This window comes from Dermacentor albipictus, chromosome 2 (genome assembly GCF_038994185.2).
Source record: "Dermacentor albipictus isolate Rhodes 1998 colony chromosome 2, USDA_Dalb.pri_finalv2, whole genome shotgun sequence".
NCBI classification, from domain to species: Eukaryota; Metazoa; Arthropoda; class Arachnida; order Ixodida; family Ixodidae; genus Dermacentor; species Dermacentor albipictus.
This window is the reverse complement of record NC_091822.1, coordinates 21,572,458-21,592,877: the sequence shown is the minus strand read 5'-3', so window position 1 is coordinate 21,592,877 and position 20,420 is coordinate 21,572,458. Positions and strand designations below refer to the sequence as shown.

General features: G+C 44.7%; 2 protein-coding genes and 1 long non-coding RNA gene across 7 annotated transcripts in view; 2 read left to right on the top strand and 1 right to left on the bottom strand.

Annotated features, from left to right (window-relative positions):
- LOC135897947 (general transcription factor 3C polypeptide 3-like) overlaps positions 1-1,961 on the top strand; it is a 291,263-nt gene extending 289,302 nt beyond the window's left edge. For all 4 annotated transcript variants that reach the window (XM_065426657.2, XM_065426656.1, XM_065426655.2 and 1 more), the window contains one exon: positions 1,148-1,961. In XM_065426657.2, coding sequence (XP_065282729.1) covers positions 1,148-1,258 — 111 coding nt within the window. In that variant the 3' untranslated portion in view covers positions 1,259-1,961. The remainder of the gene's footprint in view (positions 1-1,147) is intronic.
- Positions 1,962-8,626: 6,665 nt separating this feature from the next.
- The window catches only part of LOC135897949 (PHD finger protein 12), a 172,957-nt gene continuing 161,163 nt past the window's right edge, over positions 8,627-20,420 (bottom strand). For both annotated transcript variants that reach the window (XM_065426661.1, XM_065426660.2), the window contains one exon: positions 8,627-9,118. In XM_065426661.1, the coding sequence (XP_065282733.1) occupies positions 9,068-9,118 (51 nt within the window). In that variant the 3' untranslated portion in view covers positions 8,627-9,067. The remainder of the gene's footprint in view (positions 9,119-20,420) is intronic.
- On the top strand, positions 16,728-19,026 carry LOC135897948 (uncharacterized). Its single transcript, XR_011511983.1, has 4 exons — positions 16,728-16,834; positions 16,966-17,217; positions 18,506-18,580; positions 18,645-19,026. It is a non-coding gene; the product is annotated as an uncharacterized lncRNA (long non-coding RNA).

Genomic DNA, 20,420 nt, shown 5'->3' with positions numbered 1-20,420 from the left:
TGATTTGTTTGTGAGGCGTATGTCTTTTCGATGTAGCATGCGTTCCCAACTTTTAAACTCTCCAACATCTTGCGGCAGTGCAAAAAAATGATGACCAGCAGCACCATGTCTCAGGCCGCAGGTGCAGCCGGGGGCAAAACAGCACGGCATAGGGAACTTCTTGCTGTCATGAGACGCGGAAACGCTTCTTCAAGAAGCTTTTCAAGAGAGCAAATCATGACACATCACACAACACCTACAAAACGGAGAAGGATAACGGCAGATGATGCAGCGCAACCAACATGAAACCAGAAGTGAAAGCAGAAGTCAAGTTTCAAGTTCATTACCAGAAACGCATTTACAATACCTAGCTCAGATATGACAAATTTTCACAAAGAGGCTCAAAATTAAGAACTGTGAAATAACTACTTCTCAAAATGGAAACCGGAAATCTACCAGAAATGGAGCAACTTCCATCAGAAACGAAACAAAAAGTGACGAAAGACGGGATCGCAGCGCCGCTAGTTCGCGTGACCACCACTTCGGCCATCTCCCGAGCGGAGCTGTGAAACTGAAGTATGTCTAAGAACGTCACATAGAACAGCGTGGTGCTGTGCCACACGGCCATGTTCACACTGCTTGATGTGCACAGTTGCCAGGCTGCCCTTCTGGAAAGAGCAGTGCAGTCCCTGAAGGTGCCTTTGTGCACCCTGCAATTGGGGCAGCAAGTGCTGACCACCAACGTCTGGGCAGCAAGGGGTGCCTTACTTTGCTGCGACCTTTTCTGGAAAATTTACTCACCTTTTCGTTGGCGATGTGTGCATGAAATGTTTGTTTTTCTTTGAGACAGTTTTGAATGACGAGTATGATGCTTTGTCCAATAAATTGGCATTAACTTTTTTTCATCATATTCCACTATTTTTTGGCTACTATCCTAGCACATATAGCTTTCCAGGGTTGGCAGCTGTGCAACTGGCATACCAGTAGCGGTCATTCAAAATTATAAGCTACTTGGCAAGCTATAAATTGCAAGCTATAAATTGCAATTTCTTTCTTGCTTCTGAACTTCCAGTGTCATAGACTGCCAGGGAATTTTGAAATTCCACCCTGCCACTGTCAGTTTTATGTGTGAGAGGCAATGGGTGACCCCATTGAATTCTTTGTGCAGGAGGTGTTTGACCTGCGATGCGAGATAGCCTTCAACATGAGCCTGTTATACCTGAACAGTGGCAACACTGAGCTTGCCAGCAGCATCGTCGCCCAACACTGCATCATCTGACATGTGTTGTTGTCATGTCATCAACGTCGAGCCATTGCTGCCTGTGGACAGCAGCAGGCTGCAATCTGTAAAGAAGATTGCATTTGCTCAGCTGCATTGCTTCAGGACCAAACACCTGCATCTCATTTATGGGCCACTCTAGGAGAAACATGTTAGTTTGTATACTACTTTTCTTTATTGTTTTTTTACTGTTGGTGCAGCAGTTATTTGATTTTTGACAGTCATATTAGGTGAATAAGTTTTTCTAATACAGTCGACTTGTGTTAAACTTGATAAAATTATCCAATGGTTGAAAACCAAAACACAATGCTGCTTATTTGGCAGTATTCGGTCAAATAATTGGCATCTAACACACACCAAGCCTCAGATTTAAAAAGCGCGTCCAGTTTTTATTGGGTCAAAGTTAGGCTTGTACAAGTATTTGGTACTTCGAAATATTCAATTGGCTATTATGCTACTTGGCATCCACTTCAGTTCAGAGTTCAGTATTCAGAATTTTTAAAGTACTAGTTGAAACAACTGAATGTAAATTTTGTACAGTGTGTAGTTTCAGTTTCGATGAGCAAGATGCATTGCCATTCACATGGCTCATGATCGAGGCAAGCCAAACACAAATAATTTGTTTACGGTCACCGGCTGACTTGTCTGTCATCATTATTCATCTTGTACAGAAATGTAAATAAATTTTTTCTTGACTTCCTGAGCTATGCATTCAGTTTAACAGGGTGTGATCAGCGAATGCCACAACAGCATGACCCCCGCTTCCTAGAACTTCATGGCAGGTGGTGACATATGCTGTTGCTTGTGTGGGTGTGCATTTGATCTTTGGGATTTGTTAGGTTTTGCATTCTGGGTTTAATAATTTGGAATGCTGGGTATTGGGGACATGGAGCAAGGACGACACGACACCACAACACTGACTGAAAAAATATTTATTTGCCCTAATTGTGGCAAGGTGTTCATGGACTGCTGCCCCAACTGGCTCGGGAACATTACCACAATGTTTACGAAGCTGCTAGTGGTAGCAATTAAACAGAGTAACCACGCATGTGCTTGAACATGTGACAACCTGCCCAAGTTAGCACTCTTTTGTAGATTTTGCACATTTGCAAGGTTGAGTGGAAAATTGCCCATCAAATAATCATCAGACTCCGTTTCATCCCTTTCTGAGGTAGGCTGCATCTCCTTGTTGTTAGGGCCATTGTATGTAAAGTGGGGTATGAAAGAAACTTGCTGTTTCCTTTGGGCCCAGGATCCTTTTAATAATGGCACGGCAGACAGCAGCCTTTTACATGCAACACAGGCTATACACAGACACGTTAACACGGTACAGAACGCTTTACATGCAGACAGACTAGAGCAAAAGCTCTAAAGACGTCTGTCTGTCCACAGTGAAACCTTGTTACTACGAACATCACATTAACGGACTTTTCAGATTAACAACCTTTTCAGAAATTCTTTGCCAACTTCTGATAGTTTCAATGCAAAAATAATTCAATACTACAAACTTTTCAGAATAACGATTGTTATTCAGTTTTCCTGTGATGTTAACAACGCCTCAGTACTATGAACTAATATTCAGAAATCTGGGGATTCTTAGATTCCCATGTATCCTTCACAGCAGCCGAAACAGTAGGATAGCAGTACACAGAGAGTGGACGTCGCTGGACATGGGTTTGGAAAACCTGAGACGGCGCCTGAGATAGAAAATGCGGGTAAGCGGAGGCGAGGATGCATCAGGTCTTGCGAGCTCATGCTCTGCCCAGAAAGGTGTCGCCGAGCAACTGAAGCACGTCTCTTCCTTTTTTTGCCCTTCTTTCTGTGGCCATACTAGCTATGCGAATGGTAAAATGTAACCTCCGTATTTGCGGGGATGCAACGCGGTCACACTTTGCACTTTTCAGACCGTGTCGTTTATGTGCACTTCCGCTTTGAAATTGCTCAGGTGTTCGCCTCAAGCGAGATAGCTTCGGTGTCCATGAGGGGCAAGAGATGTAAAAAAGCAAGAAACATTGCGCTTTGGAGGCGACACGGAGCTACCTTTTTGTCACTAACTTTCTCGGCATCACCGTTTGTTTTGTGCGCATCACTCTTGTTATACGGTGCTTTGGCGGTATGTGCTGGCAGAATCTATGGAAAATAGCAATAGCACGTGCTGAGAGCCAACAGCAACGTTTTCATAGATAGCTCATATGGTGACAACTTATGAACTGATAGGTTGGTGGGTGGAATGGTTAATTTTGGGCCTTTCACTACAACAATCTTTCAGAATAATGAACAATTTACCGCGCTCCCCTGAAGTTTGTTATATCGAGATTTCACTGTATATAGTGATATGCCTGGCACTCATGCAACACGACTCACTAGTGTGCGTCGTTGTTGCGGTGCCCCTGACGGTTGTTATTGCCGCTGCGTTGCTGCGTAGTTTGACTCTTTAGCACAGTTGGTAAGTTGCTTGCGACGGCCACGTCCTACACCGTCACCACCACGCCGCACCTGGTCGCCACAGGGACACAGGGGAGACGGCAGGCCGGCAGAGTACCAGGCCACTTCTGTAACTGGCCAGCAGCTTGCCAGCCACTCCCTGAACGTCTCGGTTCTCAGCACGAAGCACTGCACCAGGCAACTATGACAGCAGGGCACTGGTGTGCAGGAGAGTGCAGCGACATCTTAGCCCAGGTCTGCATGGTAGCAGGACAACCGGTCGCCAGTACCCGAGCCTCCACTGCTGGTCAGCGAGCTGCCGTTCGAGCCTCCCGCTCGCTCTCACACACTCATGCTCTCCGCAGGGTGCTTCCTTGTTTGTGGCACACGGTCTTCTTCTTCTGTAATCACGATCATTAATTCTCCTCTTGTTCCCACACCATCACTCCAAGCTGGCTGGTCAAACACTTGTCACGGCCACGTGCCACATCATCACATGGCGCACTGCCCATGAGAGGACGGGCCAGTGCTCAGAAAACTCATTCACAGGAAGCTGCCATTAGGAATGCCCCTCAAGACGCGCCGCGTTGTATGCTCAGCGGCTGCTGAATTCGCGGTACACAATGTGCTTGCGCAAAGGTGCCAAAACATTCCACGTATTGCTGTAATGAGTCAAGTAAAAAACAAAACTATCTAATTATGCCAATAATCAGACACGTGGATCTACATTCAGAGATGCGGCTAAACAATTTTAAAGCACAAACACCAGGGGCCCTATAACGTAAAACTATTCCAATATTTTTTTATTCCAATCTCCAGACGTAAAATTTGCGTAACTGCCAATGCAAAAACCAGGCAGTCAGCCGCAGGGTTGTCTGAACAGACTAATCAAATGCTTTCCTTGTTCATAGGTCACTTTTGTTTGCTTGAAAAATGAATAACATTGCCTACACTGAGCGGCTTGTCTTATCTAATAATTGGCTGACAAGAGGTGAGGAGCATGCTCAAGTGGAGAGGGATTATGTGGGGCCGAGCCCCTGCAGTGAAAGTCGATAACCGGATGAAGAGGGTGGTGCCGGAGTCTGCGATTGGACTGCTTTCCCTTGATTAGCTTGCGGTGGCTGGTCAAAAATAGTGGCGGCATGCAATGGAAGCTTAAGAATGACACTAAAATGAATCCTCAGCAAAGAAGAGTTGGCAGAACGAGGTCGTAAACATGCCAAAAGTGCTCGAAAACGTTACACGGCCATGCAAAAAGTTTTATTATACGAAAAAAAACACAAACTATGCTCTTCGGCAAGTGTGAGTAGCCAGCGCCTGAGCGATCGGTGGCAGCCATCTTTTATTCCTTTCGGAATGGGGAAGCCTGCGGCTATTCAGAAAAAAAGTCAGTTTTGTTCAGCATATTAATGCATCTTTAATGCATACACGTCGCCTTGATGCGATCATTTTTTGTGGTTTTGTGACGTCACGTGACAGGCAAGTGAAGTGGGTTCAGCCCAAAAACTTTTGACCAATAGCCAAGGGCTAATGGCGAAACAGCTTCTAATCAGAAATAACTAGTTTTTTTTTTGTTCAGTCAAATCATGCATAATCAGATGGGGTGCCATCATGCATGTCATATCATGCATGATGGCACCCCATCATGCATGGTGCATGATGATATGGTGCATCATGCATGTCATATCAGATGGGGTGCCATCGCAGTTTTCGTGACGTCGCGTGACAGACAAGTGAAGTGGCGATGGTCCAAAAAAGTTTTTGACCAATCGTGGAGGGGTGATTACAAAACTGGAATAGAAAAGTTTGGAATAGATTTACGTTATAGCGCCCCTGATGACAGTACTTTGCCAGCAAAGTGCAGTCGAGCACCTCTACAACAAAGGAATAATTCTGTCCGAACTTTGCTGTGCTGTGCATGAACTTTACAACCAAGTATGACGAATGATTTCGGGCGGCCCAGGCACATAATTATAGAGGACTGCAATACTGAATTATAAAGGACTGTCATGTCGCACCAGTAAAACAGCAGAAAACAACTCGTTACATGTTCGAATGCTGCTAGCAGTTCTGCTCTCAGGTTTTGGTTCACAATCCAAGTGTGGTATACCAGAATAACTAACTCACTGGTGTACTGCTAGTTGTCAGAAGTGTAGCTTGTCTGTGACTAACTTTTCTGTGACAGAAGCACTGAAGGTGTTCCACAGTGCTGCTATAATGTCAAGCATGCACTCAACGTTAGTGCTAGAGATTGCCACAGATTCCATCAACTTAGCAGTGCTTCAAGTCATGGCAATCATACACATGCTAAACAATAGCTTTTTTAAATAATTGAGAGCACTTTATTTGTATTCAGGAGCTTGAGCAGGTTGTGTGGGCAAGTTTTTCCATGGCCATGTGAATTTTGCTTTTTTTGCCATTTTCTTTCAAGTTTTCTACCAGCCAAGATACTTTAGCACGGCGCTAATGCCTCGTGTTTAGGAGGCACAGTCATGTGATCACAACTGAGGGCCCTGAAATTCAGAATTTTTTTGATAAATCCAAATTATTGTTGTACTGCCAAGTGTTTTTAGTATTCTGCCAGATTAAACCAAAAGTGCAGAACCATAGTTATAATCAACTAATGGGTATAACAATGTAATTGTATTTCCCATTAAAATTACCATATAAACCTGTGCATTCAAATTCTCATTTTAATAAAACGAAAATTTTTTTAAGTGGTCATTGCAAACCTTTTTTTGTAGTTCAGAATGAAGATTTAGTATTGGGGGTGAGCTCCACCACCGGGAAAGCTGGTGCCACCGTTGGCATGACGTGGCATGAGGGATCACGTGGACACAGCGACCGCATCGGCTGCTTCAGAAGCACCGAAGCGAGCTGAAAAGTCCCGCCTGCACTGCGGTTCTGATTAAATGGCGAGGCTTTCCCGCTCTGGGTGTCTGCTTGACAACAGTTGAAAGTACTGTACTAGGTAGGGGTGGCTGCCTTCGGGGGCATGCAGCATGGTAGGCTACTGCTCAGTGCCGCAGTGCCTGACGTACGCAATGGAGCCCGGTGTCAGCCTTACTCACACGTAGCCGCAGGGCAAGGAGCTGCTTGAAGCTTGGCTCGCGAAACCTAGAATCAGCAGACAGCCATGGGCTGCAAGTTGGGTATGCAGCAAGCACAGATGCGAGGAAGATCTGTTCTACAGCGCTGGGACTGCAACGTTCGGTGAGTAGCAGAAAATGCGCACTGAGACGCTCGCGTGCACCTGCTAACCGGCTAATGCCATGATGGTTTGGTCTATGAATTTGTTGATGCTAGGTACTGGCAAGTTCACTGGAATGGAAAGGGAGCGGTAAGAAGCACATTAAAAAAAGGCATGGCATGTCGTCATGTTTGCGTTAAGAATTAATGCACTGGATTACGATAAAGAAGCAGCAGGAAATTGCTTGCTTAAAACATAGATAAACAGACAGTGCGATACAACTTGAGAAATAATAATATTATTACATCTTACGAATTTAGAGAAAAAGAAAGATTGAATTGCCCCCGATTGCAGATCAAAAGTTGCTGTAGGTGTCGAAATCCCTAGTTAAAACAAAATTATTTTTGAACAGCTTTGATAGCGTCCTTGCAACAGTGGTTGCTTGTGTACGGTAAAATGCTCATATGCTGCCTAAAGCTTTTGGCACGGTGCGAAAACAAGCTCTCAGCAAAAGCGAAACATTGTGCGCAGAGATGCATGCAGATGCACAGTCGGTCACTACAAACCCATGCGATCGCTACGTTCAGGCTTCACTCAGTTATGCTCCATTTGGCTATACAGACAGCCCACTATAAGAACATAATTCATGTAGTTTGCTCTCGGTGTTTCCTTACCTTTCACGCAGGAAGCCTGTTCGGGAGACACCATCGCGGAAACTGCGCGACTTTCACTGTATGTATTCGGTAAAGAGATAGCATCTGTAAATGATTCTGTGCTTTAAGTTTGCCCAAAATTATTATTTCAACAGTAAAGATTTCCCTAATTTTGAGAGTACTTAGAGAAATGTCCAGGAGGGCTGCCGCATGGTGTTTTTATTGAGCACCGTAAGCGAAACCTCTGCGGAGAACGCCACGCAATCCTGCATACTATGCAAGGGAAGTGCTTCCGACAGATGGTGACTTTGTAAGTCCTCGCCCCCTAGGCTGAAACATGATGGGGTGCAACATTGTTAATAACTGGCTGATTAATCAGTTCAAAACTCTTGCAAGCTATCTCCTACGTAACAGTATAGTGCCTAGAATATACTGGCAGTACAGTCTAAGCACTATTACTGGCTGTTGCACCAAACCAACTGTTGGCAGCCACGCATAAACTTTACCGCCACTGCTTTGAAGGCTGTGTACTATCATGTGTGATATAAAACAGTACACATAAACAAACCAGAACGGATGGTTGTGTTTATTACACCTAACTGCAGCTACGATAAACCACCGAAATATATGCAGTCTGGAAATTTCGCCTGATCTATTTACATTGTTTTCACTCTTTGCAGTCCGCTCAGGCTGTTGTCACCGTATGACTGGTAAGAGTGGCAAATTAATCATTACAAAATATGACCTATGCTAATTGTTCTTGGCCATCGCACAGCTTATTGACGTTTTGTGTATATATTCTGCATTTTGTGCAAGGCTCTACAAAATGCCTTTCTGTTTAAAAGTGTGTGCACTCCCACACTGCATTGTACGAAATCAAGCTTGCTACTGGCACTTGAAAAATGCTGCAAGACCTGTTACGCTGATAACTGAACACGTATGCAGATACTGAATAAAATTAGCTTGACATCTGCTTGTAAGGAAGCAGCCATCATGCTTATAAACACTTGGCAGAAAACATTATTTTGTGGTCCTTTAGCTGTGCATGTCTGCACCAGTTTATCGAGTGGTTACTAACAGAGAGCAGACAACCACCACATATACTGAGTTCGGTTCCCTCAATCAATTTATTTTTAATGAAAGTCATTACATGAAACTATAAGTCTGCAGTAAATCGAGTTTTTACTCTTAGCCAACTTGTCCACAAGAGATATCCAGTGCATAAGCACTACGGTCCATTAAACATGAAGCGGTGACAAGGTCTTCAAGGCTCTGTGCCGACTGTTCACATAGTGCTGTGTAGGCTACAATTAGTCAGCAGTGGTGTCATCCATTACAATCGCAGCACCAACTTCGTCACCTGTCCAGGTACAACTTGGTGCTCCTCATCTGCATTGTCAGCATGCATACCACAGTGAGCACTTAATTCCAGTTGTCTCTACCAAGAAGACCCAACACTGCCAAGTACACTGTGCAGACCATGCTGCAAGATTGCAGCACAGAAGAGTCTTGCCCCCAGTGCTTTGTGGCGTCTTCACTCTGTCAATTTATTGTGCATTGTGATCCAATAGATGTGGACCCATGGCCATTGAACTGCAGCGCATGCAAGAGAAAGGGGGACACTGGAAGTTAACAAACAAGAGTTGACTCATGCAGAATGATTCAAACATACAATAAAAACAGCAACAAATAAAAAATAATGTTGTGTTCAAAAACATGAATTCTGAAACAGTCACTAACATACATCTGTACAATTTCTGATATAGAAGGCCTCAGTTATTCTGTTTGTTAGTTTATTTTTATGTGGAAATGGAACTGAGCTATTGTAAAAAACATGTTCACAAGGACGCTGTTTACAGTGGTTGGTTAAATGTGAATAATTATCTTTACCTAGTGACGAAGATGCTTTTCTAAGCATGTATAGAACACCAGCCAGTTCGGCCTATGTACACTTGGCCTCAGATTAATGGTAACATGTACACTTAGACCTGTTTTGCATCTAACGAACTTTGAATTTTCTTTAACTGCACGAACACATTTACTTTCTGTCTTGTCATTCTTTTTTTCCACAGCTTGGCAGAGCCGCTGAAATCAACACCAAACCAGCTGGCAACATTCTTTAGTCCATGAGCAAAAGCGATTGGGTGTAAGGCCTGACACACTGTGTGACTTCTCTTTCTTGACCCCTTTGTTGTTCTACAGTAGCTTGATAACATTTTCAGCTGCTCTATGAATAATATGTTCCCCATCCTTTTTAGTCTGGTTACTCGATTTGTAAAGCTTTTGTTCATTGTGTAGTGACATGACTTCAACAAAGTCGCCCTAAGGCAGACACTGCAATTCGACTTTTCACCAATTTTTGAATGACCAGAGTTACAGCGAGAAATAGGTTTAACTAATGTAGGGCTACACTGACCAGAAGAAAATGGAGCAAGCAAAAAACTGCCTTTTTTGTTTGTGCTATATGGGATGTTTGAGATCATCATTTTTTATAAACAGATACAGTCGCAGCAAGCAAACTGACAGTGGCAGAAAACAGCACAAGCCTCGATCTTCTGAAGCATTGTCAAGCTTCTTCCTGCGTGAGCAACTCTGCTTCTTCAAATTGGTCTAATATTCTTCACTACATTTACTTCCCCCCTGGAAGAGAGCGATCCTGGTGACTTAGGGGCAGGACGTGACAGCAAGGTAATGTGAGGCTTTAGCCGATCTATATGCACAGTCTCACGCCTTCAGCATTATTGATGGCTGAAGGGGCTTGATGACGTAATTCACTGGCAAAGTTTGCTTGACAACACAGTAAGGGCCATGGTATTTCGAAAGAAGTTCCATCGAATGGCTGGCTCAAGGGATCCAGAGCCACACGAGTGAGTCACGAGTATAAGACACTTTGAGCAGTGGTGGGGGAGTGGGCCATCTAATGACACTGTATTTAGCCACTATCATGGACTCACTCGCGTCGGAGTGGTATGGAAAGATGTTGTCTAGCGTGCAGGAGGGCTTGCAATGTAGCAAGTTCGGAGAGAATCCAGTGGTGGTCTGCATAGTGGTATTATAGCGTACGTCACAAAGGGAAGAACACAATCTCAGTTTGAGTGGTTGGAAGTGACTTGCATTGCCAACATGTCGCCCACTGTTCAATTGAATCACACTGTCAAACCATTCGTTTGAGGGTGGTAGGCAGTGGTGGTTCGGTGGCATTGCTTTAGAATCACTTTGACAATGTCTGACAGAAAGGCGTGTCCTTGGTCACTAAGCTGCTCACCTGGCCGTAGTCTCTGTGTATCGCGTGAGGTGATCGATGGCAACAATTATCTAGCACGTGTGATGGGAAGGGGTCTGTACAAATTGATGCAGTCAAAGGGACATGCAGGACAAAGCAACGGCTGTAGTGGAGCAGTTGAAGAGACGTAATAGCGAACAAAGTGATACATTCTGCACCATTAGAAGTGGAATGTACCGCTGCTATTGGTGGCTGTCAGTCATCAGTACTCCGTCATGTGCACACAGTGGGTCAGCATAGAAGGTGGCAAATAACCGATAGCCATTTGTGTCCTTCAGAAAGGTAGTTGCAACGGTATAGCAAACTGTCAAAAAGAATGATCGGGCGCTTCACGGTCTATTTCTCGGGAGAGGGGACGCAACATAGGGTGAAGTAATGTCGATGTTAAGGGAAGCAAGCGAGGGGTTCTTTCTCTGCTCCAGAAGCATGTTGGTGACACCTCGCAGGTGGACACATATGGGGGTCACAACACCAGGTAAGAGAGGTCAGCGGGACAGTGCGTCTGCATCCGAATGTTTGCGTCCCGATCGGTAAATGACGTGAATGTCATACTCCTGGAGCCTAATGCTCAGCGGGCGAGTCGACCAGATGGATCTTTCAAGGAGGACAGCCAACGCAACGTATGATGGTCTGTATAACCGCGTTGAATAGGCATCCGTAAAGATAAGGGCAAAATCTTCCTAAGGCTTCTGTGATGGCTAGACACTCTCTTTTCATATCTGAATAGTTGGCTTTGGCTTTAGTGAGTGCATGACTGGCATAATTGAAACAATGTACTCACCAAATCTAGGTTTATGCTGGGCAAGCACAGCGCTGAGACCAATGCCGCTCGCGTATGTGTGAATTTCAGTCGGGGCAAATGTGTCAAAATGTTGCAGGATCACAGGTGACGTTAAGTAGCTCGCAGAGAGTGATGAATGCATTGTCTTATGTCGGAAGGTCGCCGCTGCTGTGGAGAAAGTCAGTCAAAGGTGCTATGATGGAAGCGAAGTTACGGATGAAAGTGTGAAAATATGAACAAAAACTGAGGAAGCTGCGAAGTTCTTTCATTGTCTTCATTAAAAAAAAAAGAAACTCGGAAATAGCACAAAATTCTGTTGAATCCAAAAAGATGTCATCTCAGGAGACGACATTGTCAAGAATAAGGACATCCTTGCCATATTCTCCCCGACATGTCTGAGAGCAGATCAAACACCGCTTTTTTGTCCATTTGACCCACTGGCACACCAGAGAGAAGGGGCAGATAACATGATTGAGAGATATTGGAAAGGATGTATTGATGAACAACATTTTGTTTATTCAACAAGCTGGCAACAAGCAGTAGATGGGGCTGTGACAGGCAAAGGAAAGTGGGGATGAAAGACAGAGGGAGTGGGGCGGCTGAGCTCTGTAAAGGAAAACTCCAGGCGGGCTCGAGCACTCCCTGCCCCCACAGTTCCGGAGTCCCTGATGCCAATAGAATGTATTACTAGTGCAGCATAATCTGCCTGGGAAGTGCTTTAGGTTCTATCCTCTTGTTGATTCTGCTGACAGTGTTGCGTAATGTGCTTGACTTTGTGGTCTCCTTGCAATGCTCACGGCGTGCATGCTCCGATTCCGAGCACGCCGGACGACCACCGCGGATTCGAGCACTCCGAGCCGCCACGCGTGCAAGGCACCGCGTCTGCGCCCGCTCTGTCCCGCTCTGTGTGCCGACGAGCAGCTGCCCGCGTGTGCGCCGCGCCGGCCCCAGCTTAGGGGAAGGCGAGACCGCACGCGCAGCAAGGGAGACCCTAGGCAAAGCTCTCAAGAAATAACAAAGAACATTTATTAACCTGGGACTCAATACAAACACACGTTTGAACATCACGTCCGAATATGAAGCGAATTAAGACACGCAACATGGCCAAATGGTTGTCGGTGGCCACTAACGGCGCACCGCGACAGAGAGAGAACAAAGAACCCCAGCAATAAGAGAGGCTGCCTATCCTTCGGTCAGCGCCTGCCATCGCGCGCCCCGCAGCAGAGAAAAGGGAAATGGAAAGAAATGAGAGACGAACAGACGGGGGCACGATCGGAAGCCGCTGCCTCAGGACATCGAGACGACAGAAGAGTGCGCCCGCCCGCCGTGGCCGGGACCCCGACGAGCCAGAGTAACCATCAGCCAGCGGCGGACAAAGGGGGCCGCCGCTGGCAGAGAGGAACACGTACGCACCTTCCGACACCCCGATGCGGTTCCCCTCGGGACCCGTCTTGCGCGCGCTTACCCGGAGTGCACGCAAGCAGGGCCCGAATCCCGCCAAAATGTCGGCCAATGGGGAAAGCCTGTTGACCTTCCCATGGGCGGGATGACAGCAGAGTGACAGTGTTTTATGACCCGCTGCCACGCCGTCCAGGCAAGGAGGAGAGGGACACGGAGCCCCCGGCAACACAACGCAATGGCTCCACACAACCACCGCGAGAGCCAGAACAGAAACCCCACAACTTGTACCTGCAAGGTATGCCCAGTAGGTGCAGTGGGTGTAGGATACAGGAGGCCGTAAGCGGCCATCTTGTTGATCTTTATTTTGCACAGGCCACAATTCCACTCATTAACTCAACTGTTTTCAGCCATGCTATCAGGTTATGGAAAGAGGCACCTCGCCTCTTTTCATTCTTTAATATGTTCATGGTCATAGTACATTACGCTTGAGAATTAAACTGCTACCACAATGTAAAGGATGCCTATTGGCTGTCATGAAAATATTGTGCAACACAAATTCTCGAAATATGTGATCATTAGTAATCTAATCAAAGCCAGCCACTGAGGACGGACTGCTGCCAAATTTTCAAGTGACTCTGCTGGCAGAATATCTGCTCCCTATATTAGCCATACTGTTTTTATCAGAGTGCTGGATTTTTCTTTTGTCATAAGTTTGCTACCCAGCCAGATAAGATATTGTCAAACCGTCAATTTTAGAGCCATACACATGGTCACTTCTTTATTTTATATTCTGGAAATGATACCTAAGCCCAGCTTAGTCTAACAAGATTAGCTTAATTAATCCATGCAGTTGACTTGCAGCATGTGAGAAAAAGAAATAATTGCATAACTAATAGGGATTGGTTTAGTACATTTACCCGTGCTGACATATGAGGCAGAGACTTGGAGATTAACAAAGAAGCTTGAGAACAAGTTAAGGGCTATGCTAAGAGCGATGAAATGAAGAAAGCTTGGCATAACGTTAAGAGACAGAAAGAGCAGTTCGGATCAGAGAGCAAATGGGTATGGCCAATATTCTAACCGCCATTAAGAGAAAAAAAATTGAGCTGGGCAGGTCATGTAAATGTGCAGGTTAGATAACTTGGACCATTAGGGTTACAGGATGGGTACGAAGAGAAGGGAAGCGCACTCTAGGACAGCAGAAGACGTGGAGCGATGAAATTAGGAAATTCGCGGGCACTAGTAGGAATTGGTCGGTGCAGGAAAGGGATAATTGGAGATTGCAGGGAGAAGCCTTTGTCCCATAGTAGACAAAAAATAGGCTGATGATGACGGTGAGTCCAGTACAAAGTACAGTACGTACCTACGTCTTCATTGTATGAGTTGTGCTGTTTATTTGACACACACAGCAGTATGTAAACGCAATATGTATGCAGACCTTGCATTTATGTGCATGTTGTGTAAATAAAACAGCATAACTTATCCTATCAAGACATGTCACACCAACTAAACCCCATCAAAGATGTTCTATACAGTGTTCAGCTGGTCCTACATAAATTTCATCACATGTTGTAGTTACAACATTTAATACCTGCATGTAAGCCAATTTATGGAATGTATCCGCTACATATTTTAGACCAATCAGAGTACCTGACACAGCAGTTTTTTATTTGGCCTTTTTCGATCGCTTATCAGAGTGATCTTATTGGTTATGTCATCTAAACAACTAAAGTTTTGTGTTTGGCATACCGGCACTGAAATACTGAACACACCTACACTACTTTGTAGACTATTGAGATGAATTTCACTGCTCATCATTCTGTCGTGTTGTTCTTCAGTCCTACATGGCGACTGTATTTGGTATCATGAATTCTAGGCTCATTTTCACTTGGGCCTTTCAATCAAGCAAGATCTCCCTCTTCAACAGTTAATTTAATGGAAAGCCACCATTGAACTTATAGCTCCAAGACGAATTCCTGCACCCTGTAGACAGTCAGATTGTACGCTGAAGTTGGTGTATGATGCATCACTTCAGATACACCAATAATAACGCAGCTCAACCCGTTACATGTACTTAGGTCACTTACAGACACAGAGGATGATGTAGCAACCATCACTCATCACTTGAAATGTGAATGACCCAAACCTTCATAAGCATATCGGTTGTAACCATTCAACAGCACAGGTGGGAACTAAGCTTTAGAGTTGTACCACCATCTCAGCTGGTTTGTTGTGATGCTCTTGTCTGTAGGTTTCTTGTTTATATTTAACAGGCTTTCTATTTTATGAATTCACAGCTTTCATAACATTTACTGCACTAATGTAGGCACAGCACACGTGCCTCCATTGAAGGAGATATCTGTACGTGCGGATCAGAAAGAACTTGTGGAAAATTAAAAGAAATATGAAGGTAGTGATAAATCAGTGTTTTCACATTAGATGATATACCAATACATGGACATTCAGAGCATACAAGTGCTGAAGCCGAAAGCCTGTCTGCCTTTTGAATATTGACATAAACAAATATTCCAGTCTGGATTTTTGTCTTCTGCGTCAGAGTGTAGAATATCAAAGGAGAGGGGCAAAATGGTTGTTGTATTTAGTAGACCATTATAAGTATGCTACTCAAATATAGCATTATAAGTATGTGCATCAAACATAGCCATCAATGCGCAAAGTCTTGGATGAGTAACCATTAGACTATAGCCATGTGACTGTCTGACACATCAGAAATCTTTTGCGCCGATCATTTTGAGCTCTAAATGAGAAATGCATGCTGCCTGCAGCTACAAATAGTGCATGTATATTGTCACGGTGTCACGAGAGTGACAAAGAAGATGGATCACCAACAAGACGAAAGAGACGACGTAATGCGACTAGCCTAACGTATCCACCATACTGGTTGTACAGAAATATTTGCTTGGCAATTGAATATTACCTAATCGAAACCAATCGATTACCAAGTGTCTCCCCTCACCATAGCTTTCTTTTATTTATTTATTTATTCATCTATTGTTCGATCTTTTTATGTACGGTTTTCTTCTAATTGCGTTTTCTCCCACAGAAAATTTTCACTTTTTCAGTTCCAACGTGCAAATTGTTACCTTCTTAAAAACTTATTGTGCGCAAACAAACAGGGACGAAGAATAGAAGAAACACAAGGACGAGCGTGTCCCTCTGCTAAGCCAATAGATGAGCAGACTGGCTGCAGCGCATTGGACAGCCGCTATCCGATGGGCGCCAGGATTTACACAATTGCGGCCGTCACTTTACACCGGAAGATTACTAACGCAATAGCGTTTCGCAAGTCCGGTATTAGGGTAAATGCAAGCGCAAGAGGACAGGGCCTGGCCGTGTCCCCTTGTGTGTCCTTTCAGGAGATTAACAGAAGCACAAATGTGAATGGTCTGTACCATAGAGTTAGTAGAACAACTCTAGAGGAAAAGCTGGGCCGGAAAAGTGGGAACCTCTAGGGCGCCGCCCTGTTGCTACTGGTCAATGTGGCCAGCGCAATTACTATTGAAAGAGCTGAAAACAAGTACAGGTCACTTAATGCTTTGTCATCTAAAAACGCATACCTGATGGCTTTATGAAGGTGGAACGTTATATTAAATTTACAGAAAGCGATCGCTAAGTTTATGACTTATGTAAATCACGATGTACGCATTCATGCAATAAAGGATGACACGAATTTCGGTTTCGAATCTGTTTTTTGGTTGCATAGTAGTTTCGTATAGTTTAGGTTTGACATGCGATCGCGCGTCGACATCGGACGCTATGACACACTCGTTCGTGCCTTATGTGCCACCGAAGCCCCGAAGTGCTCTGGCATATACCTTCACATGTAAGTAAACGAATGTATCTCTTTGTTGAGAGTGTCACGCGAGTAGGCGGCTCTTGTGGTGCATCACAATCGTTTGAGAAGCGTCACATTAGTGCATTTTTATGCATGCGGAGCGGGGTTTTTATTTGCAGGTTTCCCTTCAGTAGGAAATTGCTGGACAGGCAGACCAGCGCACCGGAATTGTACTGGCGAAGCCACAAGCAACTCAAAGAATCTGTTTAATTGTTGCACTTTGAACAATCATGCTTCTACAAAGGCCACAGCAGAAAAACAGCCTGATGCCGAATATTTCTGTGCCACGAAGTAATCAAGAGGCGAGTGCCTATAATGCGGACGAAATCGAGTGCATCGAGACTTAGAACGACAGAAAGCTGAGCTAGTTGGTAAGGATTCATTATGCAAAACAGAGGTGAGGCGTGCAGACAGGACACAAGAGTAGAGAAGTGGGCGGCGCTTGTGTTGTTTGCTTGTAAATACTCTACTCTCGTGTCCTGTCTGCACGCCTCACCTCCGTTTTGCATAACGAGTGCATCAACCCACATATTGATAGCGTAGGCGTTTTATTAACTGTGTAATGTTTCCAACACTTCCTTGCATGCCATTTCATGTGGAATATATTTTCTGGTCACAAATGTGTGCAGCGAATCAATTTGCATGATCGACTCCGCGCCTGTGGGACCGTTCACTTGCACTTGATGCTGAGTCTTTTACATGTATCCATAAACTGCAGATATGCACATCAGGCCCCTGCAAGCATTTTCAAAATTCAATTATTTTAGACAACAGGCACATATGCAATACTGACATAATCCCGAATACCACACGTTTCCCTTTTATGCAGATATGCAATGGCAAGCCCTTCCATGTGTTCCAAAAGTAAAATTTAAGCTCTAAATTAAAGAAGATATTTCTAGTCAGAAACAAGCAAAAATGGTGACTGCAGAGTATCAGAAGCCCAAGGTACAGAAATTGTGAGAAGTGTCGAATGATTTCAAGGAAAGAGTCGTATTTGAAAATGCAAGACTCTTTAGTGGAGGTCAAGCAAGTCAATATAGGTAGAATACTCTGCAAAATTATGCGAGTGAGGGGATGTCAAACAGTGGGTCAGGAAATGCATTGTTTTTCTGCTAAACAAGAGCTGATTGCCATTACATAAGTCACTTCAGCATCATGATAAATTCAGAAATAAACCAAAAAACAAGACACGCAAAAATAAAAAAAAAACATTTAATGATGCTCTCTCCACACTGGGATAAATAAAAACAAACACATCACATCTAATGTGGACATATCAGATGCCTTGTGAAACACTAAAGGAACAATTCAGTTTCGAGCTATGGCACTTGCCACATAGATGTGGGGGGGCCTTGCACCAATAGTGATAGTTACCACTGCATTTAGAAATTGAAAGCATTCGTGCAGACAAGGATGATTCTTTCTATTCTTGGCTACCACTTCAAATGCCTCCACCAAGTGTTACAATGCTGCACGCAGCCATACTAAGGATCTCGCAGCAACACCTGCAGGTAAAAAGCAGAAGCAGTCAAAGTGCTGGTGTGTTCTGGACACTATGTTTGAAAACATTTAGGCAAGAAGAGTGCAAGAAGCAGACATAACAACTGCATCTATTTCCATAATTCCCCATTTAAATGGCCTTTTCTTTTTGCTTAGACAATGCCTACGCCTAGCCACAGCAGCTCCCTCATACAGACTCCGCAAGCCAAGAGGCCGTGGAGCCAAATGCAGGTAAGAGGCAATAAGCAATAGCACTGGTATTGACATTCATCTAATTTCTTTTTATTTCATTTAGGCAGCCAGCACACCTCGAACAGCCACCTTGACTGCGGGTGTGTCACCCTAGTCGCCAAGGAAACATTTGAGGGAAAGTGACAGGCAATGTGAACAGCCACTTTTCCATGTAAACAATACTCTTTCTCTCGAATGACTCCTACGCCTCGCCACGCCAGCACACTTGTGCACAAAGATGCCGCAGAGGCACGTGCAGGTCAGAGGCAAGAAGCAGTGGCACTGGTGTCGACTTTTACCCAATTTCTTTTTCTTACACTGAGGCAGCCAGCACACCTCGAACAGCCACCTTGACTGCGGGTGTGTCAGTAGATTCCTGTTGTACATATGCTCATAATAAACTTCAGTAAACTTGAACTTCATAATAAACTTGAAGGCAAATGGGACATTGATGCATTGTATTTTTTAACATTTATTGTACACATACAATATATGTTATACTTTGCAGTGCTACAGAGCGTATTTTGAAGCTTCCCCCTATATTTTGCACCTTTAATTACGTATGTGTTGTGTGGCCCTCAATGCAGTTCACGTTGTAGCAGCTGCTTTGTCTGTATCACACATTGGCTTAAGCTCGTGATATCCACATACTTCTCTCACATATACAAAATAAAGTTCTATGTAGTCCTCAAGTGTTACAACAAAATATGAAAGTAAACAATCTGATCGTGGAATTGTGTTTATTACAGTGATTCCTATGACAGTTACTGACAAGTTGACAACTTGAACTGGTCAATCGGTCCATAGCCTCCTCTATTTTTCAAAAATAAAGGAGGCTATGATCCGTCATGGCAAGGAATTGTATGTATACATAAAAAAGGGGGTATGTGTGTGTGTTTGTAGTGGGGGTATAGGATTAGGGCGGTACGAAAAAATGTACCAACACCGTCCTCTAGACCCATTCCGTTAAGGTACCGTAACAAAGCGTATTATGCATAAAGTTCGTACAATGAACTCTGAAATTACTACACACGCCAGGCGACGCGAGCTACATTTGTCATGAGGCATTCGCCCTCCATATTATTTTGGTTAATCTTGCTCCCTGCACCGAGGCAAAAGAAAGATCATGGGCGCGGGTGCCTTTAAAGTATCTCGACCTTGCGAGGCACTGCTGCGCGTGCCAGGGGAGCTGTCCGTGCGAACACTCCCTGGCACACACCTGCCTCGGCGGCACCAACCTATGTAACGTTCTGCTTCGAGCTTTGATCCCCCCACTGTCCCTTGGGTGCCCTGCAGTTCCTGCACCGCCTGCTTTATTATAATCTCAGGCGCTCTCCTGAGACTTCCGTTTGTCGGTTACATGTGCCCTACAGCTGTGTCAGTACTTAAAATGAAAAAACCCGATCTATCGTCGCGACGATAGATCGCGAAAGCGGCTTTTGCAACATACCGCGCACGTGCGAAGAGAATTACGGAACACCAACGAGGAATCTGACCACAGCTTCGAGCTCGTAACCTCGTCGAGTGACACTCCTGCAACAGGCGTGACCGCTGAAAACCGCATACCGCCGGAAACTTCAACAGGATCATCCCTCGGTTGCATAACTGCCACCTGTACGGCCAACATGGACCACACCCACACCGTCCCGCAACATAGAATAAAGAACCAACTTATAAAACCCTAACACACACCTGCTGCACGCACACATCACGACTGCACAAGCGAGACGCCATGCTGCTACGCTGCTACTGTTGCCGGATTAAAACTGACTAGTGTCACCAAGTCTAGCAAGCGTCTCAGGAGCTGGCAACCTCGGCGCGTAGCAACATGGCGGCGCTC